General features: G+C 47.5%; 2 protein-coding genes across 3 annotated transcripts in view; one reads left to right on the forward strand and one right to left on the reverse strand.

Moving 5' to 3' along the window:
• Nucleotides 1-206: 206 nt before the first annotated feature.
• ATPAF2 (ATP synthase mitochondrial F1 complex assembly factor 2) lies at nucleotides 207-14,094 on the forward strand (the record flags this gene model as incomplete). Of its 2 annotated transcripts, XM_084236170.1 has the most annotated exons (8): nucleotides 207-339; nucleotides 6,713-6,757; nucleotides 7,008-7,153; nucleotides 8,504-8,601; nucleotides 9,665-9,745; nucleotides 11,675-11,787; nucleotides 12,320-12,435; nucleotides 13,957-14,094. In XM_084236170.1, 8 exons carry the CDS (start codon nucleotides 207-209, stop codon nucleotides 14,092-14,094), a joined length of 870 nt encoding a protein of 289 aa, XP_084092296.1. The 2 variants fall into 2 exon arrangements, with proteins under 2 accessions (XP_084092296.1, XP_084092297.1); XM_084236171.1 differs by lacking the exons at nucleotides 207-339; nucleotides 7,008-7,153 and having other exon boundaries at nucleotides 6,734-6,757.
• Nucleotides 14,095-15,804: 1,710 nt separating this feature from the next.
• DRC3 (dynein regulatory complex subunit 3) overlaps nucleotides 15,805-24,291 on the reverse strand; it is a gene marked incomplete at both ends in the record, with an annotated part of 29,817 nt that continues 21,330 nt past the window's right edge. The window contains 3 exons of the mRNA XM_084237221.1: nucleotides 15,805-15,918; nucleotides 16,546-16,677; nucleotides 22,701-22,824. Coding sequence (XP_084093347.1) covers nucleotides 15,805-15,918; nucleotides 16,546-16,677; nucleotides 22,701-22,824 — 370 coding nt within the window. The remainder of the gene's footprint in view (nucleotides 15,919-16,545; nucleotides 16,678-22,700; nucleotides 22,825-24,291) is intronic.

Below are 24,291 nucleotides of genomic sequence, written 5' to 3' on the forward strand. Positions count from 1 at the left end.
GACGGGGGGTGTGCGCCGGAGGTGCGCGGGAGCGACGGCGCGCCGTTGGTGTCATGTGGAAGATGGCGGCGCTCAGGGGAGGCTGAGGGCCCCGGGGAGGCGGTGAGAGGGTTCCGTACAGCCCGACCGTGCGGCTTGGTGATCCCTTCGCTGTGTGTTTTCCTGTTAGATTTGAAGCCGCTCGTCCTCCTAAGCCATCGGCTACTATGTGGAGAAACTGTCTCCGGCTGCGGGACCGGGGGCGCCGCCTCCTGAACCGGCCCCCGGGTGGCCCCACCGCCTCGGTGGGGCTGGGGCCAAACCCCCAACCCCCGACCCGGGCCTACGCTCCCCCGACAGGTGAGGGAGGCCAGGCATGTTACCTTTCGACTAGGGACCGAGCCGGGCTAAGGTGGGCTGAGGGATTCAGTCATGCAGCGCGCTATAGCCGAGGCAAGACTCAGGCTTCCGAAGTTATGCACGTCAGTCAGGTCAGTTGCAGACCCGGTAAGAAACCCAGACAAATTAGGGACCACCCGAGGGCACTGCGCGAGATAGTAGTTGACATTTGACACGTGTGGCTTTTCTCAAACTTTGTAGGCTTTCATCCCTTTAAGAAGGAAAGCAGATGTCATGCTTATTTTCGGATAAGGAATGTCGGGTTCTGGGTCAGGACTACGTCAAGGTCACAGAGCAGACTCTGTGAGAAGTTTGTGGAGGGCAAAGATCCGTCTGTTCGACTGCTTTCGGTGTTCCCAGAACCAGACATAGAAGGGGCCTAAAACCTGGGTTTTGTGTTTTCCATCCTGACCGCTTCACCCCCAGATTTCCTGACTCAGCCTCCTACTGCCTTACCGTAACCCCTGTCATCTCTGGTAAGAAGTTGACACCCTCTGTCTCCTTCCTCCACAACCGACTCTGATGGAGCCTAGAAGATGAAGCCAAATGGCTTCTGGGAGAGGTTTTCGGGTTAAAATGGGAGTCGCTCACTTAAATGAGTAAAGAACTATAACACTCTCATTCCACTCATTTAACTTTTCTGTGCTAAGGGCAGGGGGCTCCGTTGTCTTTATGACACACACATGGTCTTCACCTGGCTGATGTTCACTGTCAAGTGCACAAGGTTATAAAATCCTATAAATGGTTGTTTATACTATCCTGTGGTAAGAGTGATAAAAGAAGTACAAAAAAACTGAAAACACAAACATTAACTTCCATCTTGGGGGTGTTTGGGGTCTAGAAGGATCTTGATGAAAGGATATTTAAACTGAGTCTTGATAGATGAATAGGAATAGAGTCTCTTGGAAGTATCTGGCACATGATAGAAGTCAAATATAAAAAAAAAATAATGAATGAAGGAATGAGGTGCAGTGGGAGGGAGGCACATGAACCCACTTTATGACTGCTGGCTGTGTGATTCTGTTGAGTCTTTGGAATGCTGAAAGACTAAACCCTAAATGCTAAAAGACTGAAGTCTTACAGTGAAGACTTTGATTGGCAGGCTGATTGAACTTGGATCTTTAGGAATAGTCGGCCATTGAAGGTTACCAGAAGGAGAAGAGGTCAGGAAGGAGTAATCTGGGGTTGGAGATACCACAACAAGGAGACCTGTGGTCCACTTCTCACCTGCTTGGAGAGGAAGTGTACAGAATGTCTGCAAATGCCTTGTGAAGTCCAGGCTGCAGGTCTTGTCTCTTGTTTGCAAATTGTCGACTGGATAAGTCATTTTGCCTCTCAAGAGTCTGCCACATCTGCTCTATCTCCCTCATTGAGTGATTGTGCTGGATTGAGGGAGATTCTATAGATAAGGCATTTATCCTGTGACCTGTTTTAGTAAATAAATTTTAATTGGCACTCAGCCACACTCATTTACATATTGTCTAGGGCTGCTGTTATTATAGTGATAGAATTACCTAGTTGTAACAGAGGTTATATGACCTGAAATAATTTACTGTCTCACTACAGAAAAACATTTGCTAGTCCCTGCTCACTGCTGGACAAACCTGGGAAACAGTGTAGTCATTTAGCCCATTTACTTTAGTTGCTATAGCAGAAAATTTTAGCCTGAAGGATTTTTTTACTGAGATAAAATTCACTTACAACTCACTATTTAACATGTACAATTCAGTGGTTTTTATTATATTCAACATTGTGTACCATCACCAAAATCAATTATAGAACATGTTTATTACCCCAAAAAGAAACCTGGTAACCTTTAGCTGTCATACTCCCTTCCTTACCCTTGACCCTCTAGCCTTCTACAACCACTGCTTTACTTTCTCTGTAGATTTTCCTGTTTGGACCTTTCATATAAATAGAATGTAATTTTTTTTTTTACTGACTTTCTTTACTTGGCATGTTTCCAAAGTTTATCCATGTTGCAGTATATGTCAGTACTTCATTTTTTTATTGCTGAATAATATTCTGTTGTATAGATATACCACATCCTATTTATCCATCCATTGATGACTATTTGGGTTATTGGCATCTTTTGGGTATTCTGAATAATGCTGCTATAAACATTTGTGTACTAATTTTTATGTGGGCCTATGCTTTCATTTTTCATATATCTAAGGGTAGGATTAATGGGTCAAATGGTAACTTTTTAACTTTTTGAAACACTGCCAAATTGCTTTCCAAGGTGGCTGCAGTTTTACTTTTCCACTAGCAGTGTGTGAAGGTTCCAATTCCTCTATATTCTTACTAGCACTTGTTACTATTGTCTTTTTGAGTAATGCCTCCTAAATGGGTAAGAAGTATTGTCTCCTGGTTTTGATTTGCATTTCCCTGATGATGAGTGAGGTCGAGGCTTTTTGGTGTGCTTATTGGGGATTTGTCCATTTTCTTTGGAGAAATGTCTAATAGACATTTGACCTTTTTTAAATTTGGTTATTCATCTTTTTATTATTGTTATAAGAGTTCTTTATATACGTGACCCGAAGAACTTGGGTACCTGAAAACTGTTGGTCTGAGTTGCCATAGGAATAGGAGGAATGCCCTCGGCTAGAATTTCGGCTTTAAGGTTTAAGGTCCACCAGATGGCACTGTTTAAAAAGATAAAGGTGCTGGGACTACTCTGAGAAGCTGCTTCCTCTGTTTAATGCACTGTGGGAATTGTAGTTCAGAGGCTTTGAGTCTTTCAAAGCTGCGACCAGCCCGGAAATTGAAACTGGTAGAAAGAACATGCAGGATTCTTTACATCTGGAACAGAAGCAGTAGTGTAGGGGGAAATAATACAGAAAACAGCTGGTTTCTTTATATGGATTGAAGCACCATCTCAGGGAAAAGAGACCCAATGGACATTAATTTCCAATTCAGCACTCTTCACATGTGCAGGTTTTTTTAAGTTCTTCTTTGCTTAGATAGCCTGTTTTCTTATGACTGGCTTTTAAAATTCAACACTTTTTTTTTTTTTTTAACCTGGGCATTTCTTTCTTTCTTTTTTAACAGAATGCTTCACAAATTAGTATACCATCCTTGCACAGGAGCCATGCTAATTTCATCTGTATCCTTCTGATTTTAGTATATATGCTGTCAAAGCAAGCTCTCACATACTCATTTCTGTATCTACATAGTCCACAAAATTGTCCCTTAAAAGGCACTGAGTATGTTTTTGCCACGGAAATATGTTCTGTAAAGGAAGTGACTCATAGTCAAAATAGACCCCTATCCTGCAAGGCTAGACTGTGTCTTTTGTCTTTAAAGGTGGTGTTTTTTTGCTGTCAGCTAACCCTATATTCACTAAGAACATGGGGACTTCCATGGACTCTCAGTGGTCTTGTAATTTGACCCAGGTAAAGAATCTTCACCTTTTGACATTGTTGAGAAACATGGATCCCACCAAATAAACCTCCAGATCCTGTTCTTGTTTGCCTATGTGAACCCCTTTCTTGGTGACCTACTTGACCCCCTTCACCTCATCTGGCCTCCACAGATGTCTCTGGATATCTCTGGCCATTCTCTGCTACATGCCTGTGGTCTTGTTCTTCTGGCTATCTTTCTGTTTTTCCAAAACTCTAGTTTCTTAAGGCCCATGAGCTTTTTGTAAGCAAGTTCTTCTGCTGGAAACTGCTACATACTTTCCAAAAATGAATCCCCCAATACAGGTGAACTAACTCCTGTCTCTTGAAGTCTCAGGTGGAAACAAACTGCTTGAAGTTGTTCCTTTAGCTCATGATGAGACTGGGCTTCCCTGGCATGTGTTTCCAGTGTTTCTTGTACTTGACCATCACATTCTCTTTATTATTTGACTGGTTTAGTGTCTGTCTTCCACAGGGAACACTAAGTGCCTTAACAGCGGGAGTGAGTTTTGTGTCCCAGCTACCACTCCTGAAATGGGATCTGTACTCACCAAAGTTTGTCCCAAAACTTCCCAGACTGAAGTTTGCATCTCCACACATCTACCCCTTTCAGGAGAGGATCTATACTGCCCGTGCTTGACCCTGCTTTTCTGCTCCTTTTGCTGGCTGTCAACTCTTTATCTGCAGGTTCTGTCCTGTTGTGAGAGATTTTTGGTTGTCATTTCGTTGCCTCTCCATCCATCCCACTCTCTTCCAGTTTTTTCTTCTTAATCAGATACAAAAGTAGGCCTGACTGAACAGAGGAGTCAAGACCTGATCAGCAAAGCGGAGGGAGGAAAAACCCCCTTTGTGGGAAGTCCCACAATTCTACCACCTCTGGAAGGTCCAGTCCTCTGCTGTCAGTTTCTTCCCCAAGTCCATTCCTCCAGGATTCTTGGGTACATTTTCCTGAGGCTGTGTGTGGAAGCATGCTAGGATGTTCTCTGCTGGCACTTACTGCTGCTGGGTCAGAACCTTCCATGGTGGTGAGTCAGAGCTTTAGAGTTCTTCCCACTTCCTGCCTGACCTGATATTACACATGCTGCACAATCACAGCATTAGAGAACATGCTGGATGGTGTCTGAGGCTTCTAAACCTGTCTCACAGCAAATAAATGATTGGGACGACATGTGGAATAGGAATATTTAGAAGTCCAAGGATGATATGAACCTCTTGTTTTGGTGTCAAATGTGTGAAAGAACCAATACTATGACTTCAGATGGGTGGTAAATTGTGCCATTATATAATAACATCATGGTGGCCACAGTTGGTCACTTTAAAAAAAATTGAACTCTGTGAAGACAGGGATTTTTGTCTGTTTTATTCATTGTTTTATACCAAGTACATAGAATAGTACCTGGCACAGAGTAGACCCACAAATATTTTTTTGTGGGAAAAAAGTTTGGATCTTAATTAAGTGCAGCTGTAGAAGTGCAGTTTGGGGATCTCGTGTGCATTAATGATAGCAAGTGAGATTTGTGGAACAAACATCATGTGGGAGACATTAAGATAGAATGTTTGGGGCCTCCCCGGTGGCGCAGCGGTTGAGCGCTGGATGGCGAAGCTGCCCGCAGCCTCTGCAGCGCCGGTTCGATCCCCTGCCACCGGGTAAGGGTCCCACATGGGCGCACAAGGCGCGCAGACCTCTCCTGCCGCCCGCTGCTCCTCTTTGTCAGTCTGCCTGCTCTGCTCCCCACTCTGGCTCTGGTGATTTCTCTCACCCTCCCGCACTTCTGACTGTGCCCAGTGCTTGAATAAATAAATAAATAAATCTTTGGGGAAAAAAAAAAAAGATAGAATGTTTGGCCTAATACCTTCTCTCCATCCCCTCCTACCCCAGTGTACACATACCAAGTTCTCTTAATTTTCAGTCTGAATTAGTAAAACTTTAACTTAAACTTGTTTTTTTTAGTATTAAAAGAGTTTTAAAAGCACTAAAAGCTAATGAATTTCCTGTTCATCTACATGCTGCATCATTCATTGAGTAACTTCAGTCAGGGATGCTGAAGACTTTTAGTACCTAATGATCTATGAAAGGATGAGTGAATGAATGAAGGTTCTGTGTTTATCATAGATGATGCAGACTGGGTTATGGTTTATAGCTTCCAAAATCTGACCTATTTGTTTTTTATTAGTTGAAGGAATTTTCATAATCCCTTATGGGGCTCCCTTGGTTTTAAATCCCTTCAGAGAAAAAAAGTAAGAGAGACTATGTCTACATTTTCATTTAAGATTTTATTCAAGTTATTTTCAAAAGAAAACATAGGACACAGATTTTCCTCCTTCTTAAAGGAAATGTTTGGAGTTCCTGTTGAATGCACAAGCAAGCTAGTTAATTAGGCTAATTAATTGGATAGAGGGGATGGGAAATGCTCCTGGGATCTCTACTTACTGCCTGTGCACCACACACGTGCATGCTCACACTGGCTTTCCACTCATGCCTTCTTAGAGGAGTCAGAGGCTGGCCCAAGTGGATCTCTGGCTTTAGCACATTCAGATGTCTCTAGATTTGCACGCATTGTGCTGGCGTGTGGCAGTGTGATGGTGGGGCATCACTCGGGGAGGGTGTGCAGAAGTTACAGCGGAAGGTGCTGGCTCAGACAATCTGCAGCTTTTTTGACGTTGCATTAGACTACCCCTGGGCTTGAGGCTGGTGGGGGCATGACCAGCATGTCCTGTTCCTTCGTTGTCCTTGGAGAGTGAGTGGCCTCCTCCCCCCAGCTTTAATCAGAAGCCGCTGATTATGCTGTGTAGATTAGGGCAGACCTTGAATGGTGATATGAAAATCAAGCCAATCAATCAGCGTTAGCAGTAATGATACAAGCTGGTCTTGTCTTTTCCTGAGCTGTCTTGACATTATTTTAAACTGCCTTTTTGAAAAATCTTTCTCACAGAAAGGAAGAGGTTTTATCAGAATGTCAGCATCACACAAGGTGAAGGTGAGTGTCTGAAATTTTGACTCCCTCTTTTACTTTTTCTTTTTTTTTTCTCTGAATGGGTAGAAACATTTTTCATTTCCAGCCAGTTCAGTGGTGAGGTAACCCTTTGCGCTTTTGTTGGATATGTTTCTGAAATCCCTCCGTGAAGGGACTCAGAGTTGTCTTTGTACCCATTCAGGTAGCTAAATATAGGAATGGTCACTCGATTCCACTTAACAATCCCTGAGAGGTTTTCATTTGATCTTTCAAGGTGGCTTTGAGATAAACCTGGACCACAGGAAGCTGAAAACTCCCCAAGCCAAGCTCTTTACCGTCCCCAGCGAGGCCCTGGCCATCGCAGTGGCCACTGAATGGGACTCCCAGCAGGACACGATCAAGTTCTACACCATGCATCTGGTAACAAGTTCACATGCCTACATCCTAATGCCCGCCACTGACTTCCTAGAACACCTGTCAAAAACAGAGACTCCCTTCCAAATTCCAGAAGGGTCCTCAGGGGTGGGTTTCCGTCTCCTTGAATGAATGTGGCCAGTGTTCCCCCTCATTGCCTGGCCTCCCTTAGTTGCCCTGCTGAGAACACCTTGCTGATGGCTGGTTTGTCCTCTGGCCTCAGGACAGTTGTCACCTTCCCTGATGGCTTAGCTCTCTTATTTTCTATCAGGCAGCTGCCTTTTGTCTCAGCATTTATATAGATTGTAATGGTTTTACTATCGTACACTTATTGTCTCTCTCTCCTTCACTACCTTGTAAATGCAGAAGGACAGGGCCATGTCTGTCTCGCTCATCAGCACAGAGGTTTAGCTGATTGAGTGCAAGGACCCATAGGGGCAGGTAGTTGGGGTGAGGATGACTGGCTGTGAAGCCAGCCCCCCAGCCACACTCACTGAGGAACTATAGTCTGCAAAAGGGGTTAGCTACACTCTTTGAATCCAGCTTCTAAAAGTTAACCTTGGGCAAATTACTACCCTTCCCAGCCCCATATTCCCCAACTGTGAGAGATGCATAATAACAACAACCACCTCATGGAGTAGTGGTCAACATGGGATATGATGATGCATAGAAAGTCCTTGGTATGGTCGTTGGCACAGAGCAACACTATCTATATTGTAGTTAGTGCTGTCATGCTGGCCACCACTGTTCTCAGCCTTGATATACAGACCCAGGCACACTTCCTCAACTCCTGCTGCAGTACCAGTCTGCTCCTTTGACTCTGATGAGGGTGATCAGGGCTACAGATGAGTCACCTAACCAACCTGCTATTGATAAGGCAAATCTGGAAAAATAATCCCTCTCTTGCTTTGGCTGATTTGTTCCCCTGCCTTCTAAGGTGTCGTGGGAGCCAGCTTGTAATCTTCAGTAATATCTGCTTTCCAATAATGCTTATGTTCTTAATTCCTGAATTTGACCTCTCTGGGTCTCAGTTTCCACATCTCCGAAATGGGTATAATAATAGTACCTACTCAAAGGGTAAATACAGCAGAAGCAGGTAGTGAAGAACATGAGACCTTGGGGAACTGCATTAATCCTAGGGTTACCCTTAGATCCCCAGCACTCTTACAGTGTCTGGCACAAAACCTGACTGTAGTAAACGCTCAGTAGATGTGCTGCTGCTGAGGTGGAATTGCCAGTCCTGGGTGGTACTGTCTGCTTCTTCCTAAAGCTGTGGCTTTGCTGCAGTGTTCTCAGGAAATCAGTGCTTTTGCCTGAGTCCAGCAGGTGGTGACGGGGTTCTGTTTTTTGATTCAGACCACATTGTGTAACACATCTCTAGACAACCCAACCCAGCGAAACAAGGACCAGCTGATCCGGGCGGCTGTGAAGTTTCTGGACACTGACACCATCTGGTAATTGACATTTAGATGGTCATTCCCCTTGGGCTGAGCAAGTCCCTTGGGCTCTTTTGCCTCATTTGTCCAGACAGTTATCAGGCAGACCCTTTCCTTTATCTTGAAGGGCAGGAAAGGCAGTCTACTTGACATCAGCATTTAGCTGCTCTGAGATCTCCAGAAGGGAGGACTCCCAGGCTGCATCATTGCAGTCCAGTAGCTATCCCTTGGTCTGGGGTGGAATGGTGGTGTGTGCAGCCCTTGTAGGCTCCGGGACCAAGAGGGTCATTGCCAGCCCCTAATGGGCCTCTGCTCACCACCACAGTCTCATGTAGGCATCCCTGTCATTATTTGTCAGCTTGGACAATGAGGTAGTCAGATATTGATATTCAGGAGCTGACTTCCTCTGCTGCTGAGTGTGTAACTCATGACCTCTCTTCATACCAGAATGTGGCTTTCTAAGTGCCCCCCGGGTTCCCTCAGCTGACTCCATCTTTGTGTCTTTTGGTCAAAACAAATGGTGTAGCCTGTCGTCACATGGCATCGGGCATCCATGCATGAGGTTCTATCAGGTAGCATGGTCTGTGGCAGGGACATGGTGTCTTAGGAGTGAGGAGAGGTAGGGATGCAGTGGCTGAGCTTCTGACACAGCATGCCTCTTTGTTCAGCATCTGGGGTCAGGTGGGCGGGGATCCTTGGGTATAGTATTGTTTAGAATGGCACTTATATAGTGCTGCAAGCCTTGACCTGTCAAATAATTGGGGACTTTTAGTATAATGATTCTCAAATTCAAGCCTCCATTAGAATCCCGTGGGACTTAACAAATTGCTGCTCCCAACCCCAGAGATTCTGATTTTCATAGCTAGGGGTGGGAATTTGTATTTTTAACAAGTTCCCACGCAGTGTTCTTGGGTGGCCCCAAGGCCACAGTTTGAGAACCACTACTTTAGGGAAAGACTTGTGGGGCTGGGTTGGGGAGGAGGATTTTTTTGCTGTTGCTTTTTGTGTTTTTCCATTGTCTGTCACTGAATGAAGGAATTGTACTTTTTTATTAATGAAGGTGATTTTTGCAATGAATTAGCTACAGGGTGGAAGAGCCAGAGACATTAGTGGAACTTCAAAAGAACGAGTGGGATCCAGTCATAGAATGGGCTGAGAAAAGGTAAGGTGCACAGTCTGTTGGGGAGGCTCTTGGGATAAGGGGGCCATATTGGACAACCAGAGCCCTAGCTTGCTAGTGAGCTTCCTGAGTTCAGAGTCCCCTTGGGATTCAGTCTCTCCCAGGTGTTGAGGGATAGGGCCACCTTGGAAAAAGTGCCCCTCAGTGGCATTTCAGGACCATGCACTGAGTACCTGCTGTCAGTACACATGGTGTTGAGAGTAGGCACAAAGCCCTATTTCTGCCACGATTGGCTGTATGTGACCTTGGGCTAGTGACTCCACCTCTCTGAGCTTCAGCATCCTCGTCTGTGAGTGGGGCTCATAACCCCTACATAGCAGGTTATGAAGTGGTGCTTAGCATCCTGCCTGTGCACAGTAAATGCTTACATTTTGGCAGTTACCTTCTTTATCATTGTCACAGTTGCTACATTATTTAATTAAATCACAAAACAATGTGTATATGTACATGCATGGAGAAAGGTCTGGACAGCTTCCTCTAAAATTACAGGTAATATTCATCCTATGGATGTACAATTTCTAGGAATTGATGATGCCTAATACTTTTCCTTAGCAGGGAGATTCTTGTGCAAAAGTGAACAGACTATTGATATGCAAAAATAAATTCAATTATATTTCATTATAAGAAGAGTTTGGAAGGATTGCCTTTCATAGTGTTACCCTGACTGCAGTATTATCACCTCATATGGAGTAGTTTTGGTGTAGCATTTTTCACAAAAGTCGTGTATGTCAATCTGTCTCATCTGTGCACAGAGTGTGCCAGGCATCCTTGGGTTTTAAAGTAAAAGGCATAACCAGTGTGCTAACAGATCAAATGTAACTGTAATACTATGTGAGCACTATAGAGATACAATGTCATTTTGGAGTCTAATTGAAATGTAACAATAATTTAGGTGCCTGGAGGTCTTTGCTAGGAACAAAATTGTTAGCTTTTTGTGGCAGTTGAGATTTCTTATCTTTAATAGTTTACAGAAAAACTTAGCGGTTTCCTCTGTTCCATTTGAACTTAGAAATTTCAGCAAGATTATTTCTAAACCAATGGGAAAGAGCAAAGATACATGGAAAAACAAACAAAAATTGCTATTATGTTTTTACATAGTTAACATTGTTCTTGAAAATGTATCATTCTTGAAGCCAATTCATGTTCCAGGGCAAAAACAATGCCTGTATATAGTGAAGGTGAGATAAGTGTATTTTTATATGATTGAATGATACAGGACATAGGAAAATATTGTAAGGAAAACAGTTTTAAAAGAAATTTTTTTTAAGATTTATTTATTTATTTATACAAGAACTGGGGTACAGGCCAGATGTGTGGGAGGTTGAGAGGATTCACCAGAGACAGAGCAGGGAACAGAACAGGCAGACTGACTGAAATACACTGCTGAGGGGAGCAGCGGGCGAGATAGGAGAGGTCTGCTGCGCTACGTGGGACCCTAGCCAGCCAGCCAGGATCAAACCAGCACTGCAGAGGCTGCGGACAGCTTCACAGCATGGCGCTGAACCGCCTGCACCACCAGGGGAGGCCCCTAAAAGAAATCTTTCATGACTTCAAATGTGAACATATTTCCTACAAAAGATTTGAAAAGCAGATTTTGATGGAGATTCCAGGCAAATGAATTAGAATTTCAGACAGCCCTGACAGTGGGGGCTGCCAGAGAGCCCCAGGTGTGTGTGATTTGACACCCATGCCTTCATTTAGGGCAGTTTCTTGGTCCTCTGACTTTGCTGTTGGGTGACAGAAAATTACTAGGTCAGGAGGCCACTGATTACAGTGGCAATTGCTTCAGAATCCCAAGACTGGCCCCTTGGCCACATTCCCTGACAGGGCACACACATGCTCAGCAGTTTGGAGCTTTGCTTCCTGGGCTACACAGCATGACAGGAATACACCAAAGCATTTTCCTTTCAGATATGGTGTGGAGATAGGCTCCTCCACCAGCATAATGGGGCCCAGCATCCCAGCCAGGACTCGAGAGGTGCTCATCAGCCACCTGGCGTCTTACAACACATGGGCCCTACAAGGTATGCATGGCACTTCCTGCAGGCTGGGAGGGTGAGTGTCAGGCATGGATGTCCAAAATCCAGAGAAACAGAGGAGCACTCTAGGTGGTGATTTTGATGCTCACCCTTTTGCTCTGAAAGGACAACAGGCTTACACCCTTCCAGTAGAAAGTTGGTTTTCTCTTCTGGAGTCTTCAGATCAAATCTCATTGGCCTGGCTGTGATCACATGCCCAGCCATGCATGGACCAGTCATTCTCTTGGACCAAGGATGGCATGTGTCGATTGGCCTGATTTAGGTTATATGTGCACTCCTGGTAAGGGCAGAGGAAGGATCACCCCCAAGGAATGCCAGAATGATCTCTGAGAAGAATAGGGAATATAGGGAGAGAATAGGCCAAAAGGTAAGAGGTCCCTGCGGCCGTTTCCCATCTCCTGGTGCCTTCGTGTTGCTCCTCTTCTAGGACTCAATGGACTCGAAGGCAGGGGGGCTAGGCACTGCCCTGTTTCACAGTGAGGCATGCTGGGGCCTGACTTGGCTTATGTCTCTGCAGGGATTGAATTTGTCGTGGCCCAGCTCAAGTCCATGGTGCTGACATTGGGCCTGATTGACCTGCACCTGACAGTGGAGCAGGCCGTCCTGCTGTCACGCCTGGAGGAGGAGTACCAGGTACTATGCAGCCAGAGGGGAGGAAATGGTTTTAACCCATCTGAAATGGTTTTATGCAAACTTGGCCTTTATTATTTTTGTATACATACAGAAACAAAAACTAAGGGCCAGTGAAAGTATTGCCAAGTAATCGTAATAAAAAAGTCCACTATGTGTCCCAGCACTGGCTCTACTCTCCCCTCATCGCCCCACCTCCTCTTCTCGTGGCACGGGCCACATTGTTGGGAAATGCTGAAGTCCAGGTATCAAGCCAAATCCAGGTAACGCTGGACTAAGGCCTTCACCCCCTGCTGCAGGAGCAGAGTTTTGGTTCGATCAGGATCTTTTGGGCTGACATATGCAGAATGGGCCTGTTCAAGTGACTGGCAGCTGCGGTATCCTTTAGAAGGCTAAGCCTTTACACCCTGACATTCACATAGCGGTTCATCTGGCTGGCAGAGCGTGCACAGGGAGCTGCTGTTTATACACAAGGTTTGATTTAGTGGACTCAAAACTAATGAGGTTTTGCTGTACCATCCTTCGCATTTTTAAACTGAAAATTATGGTGGTCTTTGCAGTCTTTTTGTTGTTTTTTCTCCAACCTCAGAAGGTTAATTGCTATTACAAATTGGTTTCTAGTATGATGAAAACCCTTTTGTAATGTCAGTATTTCCCAAGTCCATTTAGTTGCTTGGGGAAATGCCAGGGGGGAAAACTGTTTCTGTATTACCAAAGAGACTGGATATTCTCTGGATGTTAGAAACAATTAAATGGGAAGGGGGTGACCCATGGGGGCTTCAGGGTTGTGGGAGGATGGGAGCCATGAAGCCTGGTTTCTGGTCTGGTTGTAGCTTTTGACAGTGGGCCCAGAGCCAGGCCATCATTCTCTGAACTTCAGGATTGATGCTCCATAAAAAGGGAGTGACCTGGACTATGTATGTGAGTTCTCGGAAAGTCTGCAGTGCTCTTCCCATGACATGTCACATGGGGGTTGAGACCAGACCACCCAGAAACAGGTAGCTTGTGTGGTGTGGCAGATTGAGTTCCTGGATGGGCTGGGGCAGCAGGCTAGGAGTTGGCAGTGTTGGGTTGGAGTCACACTGACATCTGGACAGCCACACTGTGTTTGGACCCTCTCTTGTTAACCCTAGAGGAAGATTCTATGACCTTTGCCCCGTGTGCAGAGCCGAGAGGCCTCTGCACCTCAGGAGTCAGAAGTGAAGCCACCCTACAGCCTTGGTGATCATTTATCCCACCAACATGGGGGGCACTTGCAGCCCACGTGGTGAGGCAGCTCCTAGACAAGGACATTATATAGACTATCTCAGGCTGGCACTCTTGTAGGAGGACAGCACACTGGGTGGGTGCTTGGGAGACACTCCCAGACCATCTGTGCCCTTCGGAGTACGGGTGCTAGCTCTGCCACCTGTGTAGCACTCAGCCTGCTGCCCTCAGCCAGCTACAGGAATAGGATGTGACCCTGGTGAGCAGGGAGTTGAGCACTAGTCACTCACTCAATGGCATGTCTTGTCTTCCCCTTAGATCCAAAAGTGGGGCAACATTGAGTGGGCCCATGACTATGAGCTGCAGGAGCTGCGGGCACGGACTGCTGCTGGCACCCTCTTCATCCACCTCTGCTCTGAGAGCACCACAGTAAAGCACAAGCTCCTGCAGGAGTGAGGCCCAGGAGGTGCACAACCAACCAGTAGGACATTGACTGTACAGCCACAGGCTCCCCTGGCCCACAGGGCTCCCTGACTTGGTGCCTACTCAGCAGCACCCTAGATGCCCTGAGACAATGCACAGCTGTCTGTAGATCAACTCAAGTCCAACCCAGGTACCCCACCTGGCCAACAGTGAGCGAGGGGGCAAGTTGTCTGCATGACTTTCTCAGCCCTGATTTAAATATTAAATATTAAATATTTCCACAACCTGGAAATAGTGTCAAGCCATTTTCATTTGTACCTCCTTTTTTCTCCATTCTTCTTATAATGTCTGGGTGACAGCTCACCTCCCCCAGCATGCTGCACTGTCTGCTGCCCATGGCCAGGAACCCCACACTGGGGACAATCAGTCAGCAACACACAAGCTTTTTTACTCCTGGTTTTTAGTTAAATGATCTTTTGAGAATGAGTCCTTTTTGCTTAAACCAGTAGTTTGTGTGTTGCTACTGTTTTAGAAAGAATTATTTACTTTTGCAACTAGAAAACCTGCATTGTTTCTGGGTTAAAAGCCCAGGGAGTCCCAAGAGTATTCCCGCTGGCTGCTTGCATGGCCGCAGGAGGCAGCCTTGATCTCCCAGCACTAGGGCCCCGTGAGAGAGAGGTGGGTGTTGTCTGAGAGTCTCAGGCAGCAGAGGCTTTCCTAGCACCTATCCTTGCCCACCTGAGTGATGAATGGCACCATCTCCTTCACGTGGGGCACTGGCCACCTGCTGGGGGCTTTTCCATATTTTCCATGTGTTCTCCCTGAATCCCTCGACCATGCTCAAAGGGTGTGTTGTCACATTCCCACTTCAGAGCTGCAGCTCAGGCTGCAGAGGTGATGTGTGATGCCCAACCTATGTCTTAACCTCTGGAGGGTCCAGCTTCCTGCAGCCAAGCTCAGAGCCACAGGGAGCAGCAGCCTCAGCCTTGGGCTGAGGGCTCCGCCAAGGCCCTGGTTCTGTGCTGGGAGCTGCGGCCTCTTCTGCATCACTCCTCAGCACCTGGAGGAGAGGTGAGAGGAGATTATGGTTTACTCTACTTACAGCCAGCAGCCTGCCCTGAGAGCATAAGAAACGGGGTCAGCACAACGCTGAATGTGCCCACTGGCAGCCCCTAAGGAATTGCTGTCAGTAGGCTCACAGCTGCATGGTCAACTGCCTGTCTTGGTCTTTTCCTCCTCGTACATGAACATGAATTCTGTTTCTTTTTTTTTTTAAAGAATGGAGAAACATTGGGCCTCCCTAATGGTGCAAGGGGTTAGGTCTCAGCACTATGAAGCTATCCGCAGCCATTGCAGCACGAGTTCCATCCCTGGCCAGGGAGCTGACCCACATGACGCAGCAGACCTTGCCCGCTGCTCCCCTCTGCAGTGTATTTCAGTAGATCCACCTGTTCTGTTCCCCACTCTGTCTCTGGTGAATCCTCTCAGCCCCGCACCTCTGGCCTGCATATATGTATAAATAAATCTTTTATTAAAAAAAAGAATGGAGAAATGTTAACATAAGTCCTTTATTTTTCTTTACATTTGGAGGTTTTTTCCCAGGGTGGAGGTGGGGGAAGAATGGCATTAGGGACTCACGAGTTGAGAAATTCCCAGTAATTCTCTTCTGAGGCAGTGAAATGTGTGTTCTGCTGGTCAAAGCACACAGGTGCTGTGTTTTCCAAGGCAACCCCAGCTAATAGCCTAATCAATAATATAGCCACATTCCAGGTTGTCCAGTTCATTCTGCGCATGGTCGATGTATTGATTGATCTCCTTCACTCGCTTGCGGTTCCTCATGATCTCATCCTTGTGAACCTGAGGGTGAAACCAAAGCCCAGTGTCGAACATCAGATAATTGGTTAATATCTTTTCCTGAGTCTGGTTTGAGGGAAAGGACAATCATTCTTTGAAATCTGCATAGGCATGTCCCTCATTTACACTGTGTTCCGCTTCTACACACACTTAAGGTAGGGGTTAGAAAAAAGATGAAGCACTGTTATTTATTTATTTATTTTTAAAGATTTATTTATGATTACAAAAGCTGGGGTACAGGCCAGAGGTGTGGGGGGTGAGAGGATTCACCAGAGACAGAGTGGGGAACAGAACAGGTAGATAGACTGAAGTCCACTGCTGAGGGGAGCAGTGGGGAAGACGTGGGGTCACCTCCCTGGCTAGGGTTCGCACTCGCTGCAGAGGCTGCGGATAGCTTCACAGTGCTGTAATTAACCCCTTGCACCACCAGGGAGGCCCATTTTTAAAAGTGGGTTTTAAAGTGACTGGACAAGACTCAATCTTCAGCATGGAATTCTACAATCCTTAATTTTACTTCTTTCATCATTTCTCATGCATATAGTACATGGTTCCTAGGGAAGATTTCCACTTTCTCTGGCTGGTAGCTGGAGAAGCTGATGCAGCCTGCTAGGCCGCGTGGCATTTACTCACCTTGTCCACTAACTGTGAGCACCAAGAGTTGACCCTGGTCACCAACTCGTCTTCTCGATTGTCGATCTTCAGGAGGTGGATGTCATGGGAGGCCCCCACAGCATTCACAATCGTGTCTTTGTCGACAAAAAGCTGATGCATGAGAAAGACCAAATGAGCTTGTGTGTCATCACACCCTGAGCACAAAGCCAAAGTGCTGGTGAGAAAAGGACCCCCCGAGCCCCCTGGCTGTTAGGAGCCATGCCGAGCAGGCCCGCTGCCCAGAGCCCTGTGAAGATCCCACCTTTCCATTAGCTGTGTCAGCCCATTCTCCTTAGCGCTCCTCTCCCAGTGACCGTACCTCCCAGGAAAGGACCAGCCTGGGTGCTGCCTTTGCAGACCTGGTTGAGACCACATTCTCTCTAGGAAGAAGGTAGATTGCGGCCCCAGAGGGCACCTCAAGCAGGACATCTGCTCTTGTGACATTTCTCTCTCGGGTACCCTTGAGACTGAGTGACCTGAAAGCTGCCATCCAGGAAGCGTGAGGCCTGTCTCAGTGGTTCTGAGAACCCGCAAACCAATGGTGTTCACCCTGTGCTGTTTCTCCACTGTCCCTCGCATTAACCAAATTGAACCTTAGATTATTTTGGGGTCTCCTGCTTTCTCTGTTCTTGATTGTTTTCTGCCATGAAAAATGTCGAAAATGGGCAGTTCTAAGGGTTTGTGCTGAGACTGTGGGCCTAGCACAGATGAAAACTGAGTGGAATCATTTCCCAGAGTGAGGACAGCTACTGGAGCACTTAGCAAGTGGTTGCTTCCTCTTGGAAGGAAGGCGCTTTCTGTCATGCCAAGGACCCAAATGTTCTCTATTATAGAGAGGGCCAGGAGTGGATGTGTCCTATTTTCTTTCCTACAGTAGTCTTTAACAGTCTCCAAAATATGTGATGTGGAATCTTAAGATGTTAAAATTTCTGCAAAAAAAAAAAAAAAAAGTATTTTTTGGTGAAATACATTTGGGAGAGCCTGCACACCCCAGGCCTTTCTTGATGCACCAAGTATAAGGCACGTTTCCAGAGAAGGCTCTGGTAAGTCCTGTGGAAAATAAAGTCTTAACTTTGTCTTGGGCCTCCCTGGTGCAGCAAGGGGTTAAGCACCGCACTATGAAGCAATCCACAGCCTCTGCAGCTCGAGTTCGATCCCCGGCCAAGGAGTTACCCACATGACAGCAGACCTCTCCTAACTCACCTGCTGCTCCCCTCAGCAGTGTATTTCAGTCAGTCTGCCTGTTGTGCTTCCCACTCTGTCTCTGGTGAATCCTCTCACCCTCCCGCATCTCTGGCCTGTACCCCAGCTCTTGTATGCATAAATAAATAAATCTTTAACTTTGTCTCTGTTTTCCAACTTATTTGGACATAACTTCTTTTCAGAGTAATGGCTGTCAGTACGTCGGGGGGTGCTGGCTTGTCACAGAATCACATATGGAAAAGCCAGGCTAGCTGATGTGGAGGTAGGAGCATCTGCCCAGGAGAAATGACAAGAAATTATTAAGCACTTCCCCTGCATAGAAGGTCCTGGGTCAGGCTCTGAAAGGGTTCGCGAGCGGCATGCCCTGAAATGGTCATCCTAGTTATTTAAGAAATAAATAGTTACATTGATAACATCACCCCATTACTAAAGGGTCCTCTTTCATTTAAAAAAGTGGGTCACAAAGGAAGAAGACCTAGAAATCTGACTGCAGAATTGAGGCTACTAGAGGGGGGAGGATGGGGAGCAATTGGGGGAGGGGTGCTTTGGTGGTGGGTGTGGTATGGTAATACACATTTGAAGAGGGGTGAACCTATACCCCTAAATCATATACAGTATTGTCACCTCTACAAAAAATAACCCAATTTTTAAATAGTGGATTACAGTCTCCTAAGCCAGGCAGAGAAAACATCCCCCCAGTTTGAATATGTAGAAATCAGCTTCAGAAGCTGTGGGGAGTGAAGTGTTCTTAGAACCAGATGAGGCTAGAATTGGTCATGAAAATCTGCGTGACATTTGTAAAATACAAATGAAAGGAATCTGGCTTAAAGAAATTATTTTAAAATGCCAGTTACGAGTTGTTTCTGGACTTCAGATGGCCTAGAGTGGTGGTTACGTCAGTTTGTCCTCTCAACAGCTCTTGTGGGTAAAACATTCCATATTCCCTTCTCGTTTCTGCAGATCAAAAGCACTGAGGCAGGAGCCATGCAGCGTCCAGGGATATGCAGAATCCGGGGACTGGTCCTGGCTGCCTGAGCTGTACCACCCTGTCCTGCGGGCTTACCGAACTTCACCCAGGGGGCTCTTGCAACCGGAAAGATACATTTATTTCAAAGTGATTTTTTTTTTTAGGGGGAGGAGGGGAAAGGACTATTGAGAAGGACCCAAGACAACCGCAATGCTGGTGGCTTGAGGATTTGCTGCCTCATGTCTGCGTGGGATCAGATCATTCTGTCAAACACTTGCCCAGGCACAACTGACACTGTGGCTCCCTCCACCCCAGAGACAACAACAGAGAGCCCAGTCCCTGCTCAGCTGATCGGGCAGAGATCCTAGTTGGGCTCTCATCCATGCCACCAGTGATTATGGTGGGGAATCCTACCCCCGTCACTCTGCCAGACCATCGGGGGACTTACCGGTCTTCTCAATGGCCTGGGCCAGAGCACAGACCCTGCCCTTGCAGCTGGGTGCTCGCCTGGGTGTTCAGAGCACCCAGGGAGCATGTCTGACCCACTACCACCTACATGTGGAACATGGGGCTGGCTTTGTGCCCTTGACCTGGTGGAGGGAAGCAGTAGCCCGGCTTCACCGTGGGCAGTTTTGGCTGCCAATGCCACTCACAGGCCCCCTCCCTGCAGGCTCCAGGGTCCCTCCTTGAGCACGTACATTCTGTTTTTCCTTTCAAAGCTGTGAAGACTTTAAAACATGAGTTTGGTTCTAAGACTGGCATGGGCTGACTACAATCACTCTTTAAAGAAATAGAGAACAAAAGGAGCTTTAAAGAAATACAGAGGGCCTCTGTATTGCAAGGGGTTGCAAGGGGTTAAGATGCAACCTACAAAGCTTCTCTGCAGCCACTGCAGCACAAGTTCTATCCCCAGCCAGGGAGCAACACACATGGCACAGCAGACCTCTCCTGACTCACCCACTGCCCCCCTCAGCAGTGTATTTCAGTCAATCTGCCTGTTCTGTTCCCCAGTCTGTCTCTGGAGAGTCCTCTCACCCTTCCACACCTCTTGCCTGTACTCCAGTTCTTGTATGCATAAATAAATAAATCTTAAAAAAAAAGAAATAGAGAAACTCAACGTGCCTTTTTATCATGATATGCTCATTATCAGATAACAGAAATCAAATTTTTTACATCAAGGGACCTATTCCCCCATCTGAACTCCCCTGGCTTGCAACAGGCTGAGTAGACATGTTCGGCTTTGAGTCAAGCAACCTGGGTTGAAATCGCGACTCAATTGTTCATATGCTCTCTATCTTTGCTCAGTTTACTTTAATCTCTGTGCCTCAGTTTCCTCATTTGTAAAGGGGAGCCATAGTGGTACCTACTCATACAGTTGGCCTCAGGAGGTCCTCAGTAAGCATCCATTATTTGTTGTTATTATTACTTTTTACAGAGCATGGCTTCTCTGCAATCCACTCCCCATCCCCACCCCTCACATGCCACTTTTTTTTTTAAAGGTTTATTTTTATTTATGCATACAAGAACTGGGGTGCGGGCCAGAGGTGTGGGGGTGAGAGGATTCACCAGAACAGAGTGGGGAACAGAACAGGCAGACTGACCGAAATACACTGCTGAAGGGAGCAGCAGGCGAGTCAGGAGAGGTCTGCTGCGCCATGTGGGTATCTCCCTGGCCAGGGATCGAACTTGTGCTGCAGTGGCTGGATAGCTTCATAGGTTGCGTCTTAACCCCTGCGCCACCAGGGAGGCCTGACATGCCACTTTTAAAGTGAAGAGACATAAACCAGCTGCAGCACTGTCCAGTCCTGGCATTCCCTGCTGCGACTGCAGACATTCCCCAAAGGACCCAGACACACTGGTCCGCAGAAGAAAGCTCTCCAGGAGACTCTGCAGGCTGCCCCCACCAGAGCTCTGAGACAGAGCCCCACTCCCCTCACTCCTGGAGCCATGGGCAAACCTAGAACACCAACTTGTCGTGCACAATGGGGGACGCAGCGCCCACTCTGGGTAATGGTCCTGGTTCTGGGTCTCGGGACTAGAGTTCAACTCCAGACTCAGGTCCTCATAAGCCAGGTCATCTTGGGCATTTTACCAAACTTCTCTAAAACTCTCTTACCCAGTTTTCCCATCTGTAAACTGAAGATGATGACAATATTGCCTGTAGGATTCTCTGTGAGGTCAGCGAGATCACGTGAGAACATCAGGTGTCAACGCCTGGATAGTGGGGAGCCTTCTGTGGGTGGCACTCTAAGAGGCCAGGCCACTGGTCAGCACCCACTGTGCCCCCAAGCAGCAGTGCTCAGGGTTCCCAGCACCACTGGAATAAGAGTCATGGTGCCTGGCATCCTTGCAAGAGAGAGGACCCACCTAACCTGCTTGTCTGCCATTGACCTTTGGGGCCCCTCTCTTTCTGTGTGTTCCAGGCATTAGGGAAGGAGCATGTGTCAGTCATGTGCAGACTGGGTGTCACAGACCTGGGAGTTGTGCTGAGGAAACTCTACCCACCACTCCATGGCCTGTCTGGAGGGTTCCAAAGTAGGCCCTTGGTGGCAGCCTTAGTTCAGGGCTCAAGGCACCTCCCTATGCCTGGTCAACATTAGCATTTGGTAAGAGTTTTGGGAGGGAAGGCTGGTGACGCCGTGGCCCTGCTACCACACAGCTGGGCTTGGTGTCTGGACAGCAGCTGTGGCCGTCAGGGACAGCCTGTCTCCGTGTCTGCAGTACTTAGGCAGCAATTGGCAGAGCGGGGCTTGGCGAATGACTCCTGGCACCTCAGCTGTGCTGTGCGTCATTGGCGGGGGAGGTGTGAGGTGGTGACAAGGCCATCTCTGCCTTCCCCATGAGCCTATGTGGACTGTGAATAGTCACATAAGCAAATCAGCATAAACAGGAGAGTTTGAAATTGTGATAGGGCTCTGACAATGAGAAATGGGGTGTGTGATAGAGAGACAATGGTTTTTCAGGAAGGTGATGAGGGAAGGCCTCTCCAAGGAGCTGACATTTGAGCTGAGACCTAAATGATAAGGACAAGCCAGACACACGAGATCTGAGGGAGGAGGGTGTCTGCCAGGCAGAACATCAACAGAAAGGAGCAAGCCTGCGAGATTGGGGAGTCCCCAGAGGCTAGGGCCACAGGAGGCTGCTGAGGTTGGCAGGTGGGGAGGACGAGAAGAGCTCATGCTGAGTCATGGGAAGCCATTAGAGGTTGTTGTGCAAGAGCTCAAAGTGCTGTGGTTTGGGTTTTCAAAGGCATCTCTGGTGCTGCATGGAGAACCAAGTATAGGAGAGCCAGAAAGAGACCAGTTGTCCAGCAGAGGACACAGTGGCTTGATTTAGTGGTGACCTGCAGATGGCACGAAGCTGAGAAATCGGGAGTAGAATGAATGAGGAAGGAATGAAAACAGGCTCCTGACCAGAGAGTACCTGGGGCTGGGCCCTTCCATTGTCCCCCGTACCCCTTTCCTGAGACATAACACACTGCCACCCCAAGGCAACCCTGGAGAGCCTCTCAGTGTGCAGACCCAGTGTACAGAGCCTGGACCACCTCTGCTGACCCATAAGGATTCATCACTGGTGGAAGGTGCTGCATTAAGGGTGAAGAAGACCTTCAGGGAGGTCTCCGACCTTGACTTCTACTTATAACTGCCTCTCTTAGAAAGCGCCAGAGCCCACAGAAACGAGCTTTTGGAAATCAACCTGTGGATAAGTGGAAACCACATAATTATCATGAAATCCTCTTGGATCCTACTGAGTGCCCCACTGATGCTTTATTTCAGCATAGTTCATCTGTCAACCACTCTGCCAAGACGGCTATTATTCCCTTTCGAAGATGAGTAAACTGAGGCACCAAGAGGTTTTCAGGCTATTGGAGTCTCAGCGCTGGGCTGGCTCTGGTGTCCACCCCACACACAATGCTTGCTTGTGATGCCCCAGCTCCTCTCACTGCCCTGCCCATCACACTCACTGCTCGCAAGTCGTCTGGCAGGTCCTGGTCAAGGTCGCCCTTGAGTATCTTCTCGAGGGTGTTGATGGAGATCTCCAGGAGCCTCTCGTGATGGTGGTTCTCCAGGTCCCGGCACTGAGCCATTGTGCAGCCACGAGTTAAGCAAAAGGGCAGAGCAGGGCCCCCACACCATGACCCATGCCTGGGGCCTGTGCAAGCACTCAGAGGTCCTGGACACTCCCCACCAGACACTAGCAGACTTTTAGGGGAGCAGGGCAAACTGTGAGGTGCTGGTGCATCACCACCACGTGACCATCTGCCCACACACACCAAACCCCAGGGCTGTCCTGACTGCAGCCCCCACCTTCACAGTTGGTCATCACTGACGCTTGGTGCTGGGCTCCCTCAGTGTTCCTCCATCATGTTCCTCCCTCAGTGGACCTCCATAATCCACTTCTCTGCATGCCACCACCTTCTGATTGGGCAGGAAACTACAATCTGGTCCCCCCCCCCCCCCCCCGCCGTCTAGCCCTGTCTCCCAACAGCTGCCAGAATAAACTCTTAAAGCTTCAAATAAAGGGACCTCCTCCTGCCTGGGCTTATAACTCTCTGGGAGCTTCCCACTCCCTAATGTGATCCAGAGGCTTCCTCTTGGAACCAGACCTCTTTGGCCCACCCTCAGTTGTCTCCTTGCCTGGAATGTCTTTCCTACCTTTCCACCTGCCTCTCTGGCCCACCCTCAGGTCCTCATTTAGTGGGCCCTCCCTCAGGAAGCTTTCTGAGGCCCACCAGCAAGCACCCTGTACTTTTGGCCACTCACTGTCTCCATAATTCTGTATCTCTGTGGGACTATGGGCCCAAAAGGGCAGGACCAGGAGGTTGCTTCTGGGGTGCAGTGCAATAGTTTGCCCCCCACATGAATTCAGTCGGCAGAAGCATTAGTCATGCCCAAATGTCAGCTCCCAACCCTGACATTTAACCTGACAAGCCCATTAAAAATAATATGTCAGTGTCTTCAACATGAAGATTTCCCCCCACCCCAGGTGTGTGGATATGCAACACAGGGGGACAGGCAGGGACTCTGGGGTGTGGTAGTTCCCTGAGTACCACACATTCAAGAACAAGGAGGGACTTCTGCAAATAATGGGACCTACACAGCGACCCCAGTGAACAGCCAAACCTTTACTCTAACAAGGCTGCCATTGTTCTGAGGTCGGGAAACTCCCTCAGACCCCAGGGAACATTTTTCAAACATTCCAAGTGGTTGCCAAGACTCAGTCCTTTGATGGAGCTTTTTCCTTGGTGAAAAACTGGCAGTTTTATATTCCTCCAATTTCAAAGGTAGAGAGTCCCACTAAGCAGAATCCTCTAATAAATTTAATATCATCTTGGTGGAGGTACAGACCTTTTTGTAAATCAAATGGGGTGTAGGTACTTCTGGTAGAAAGCAAAGTAGGATTATAAAGTGCTGACTTTTTACTGTCTCTGCCGACATGTTTAGGCTGCTAGTGGCAGTGGGAGGCCGTCACCTGGAAGCCCCACTTATTTGCATCCTGCTGTTTGTGAAGTTTTACCTGCCATTTTAAAGATGGCGGCTCCTCCATGTAGCTCT

Source organism: Talpa europaea, assembly GCF_964194135.1.
Source record: "Talpa europaea genome assembly, chromosome: 7".
Lineage (NCBI taxonomy): Eukaryota > Metazoa > Chordata > Mammalia > Eulipotyphla > Talpidae > Talpa > Talpa europaea.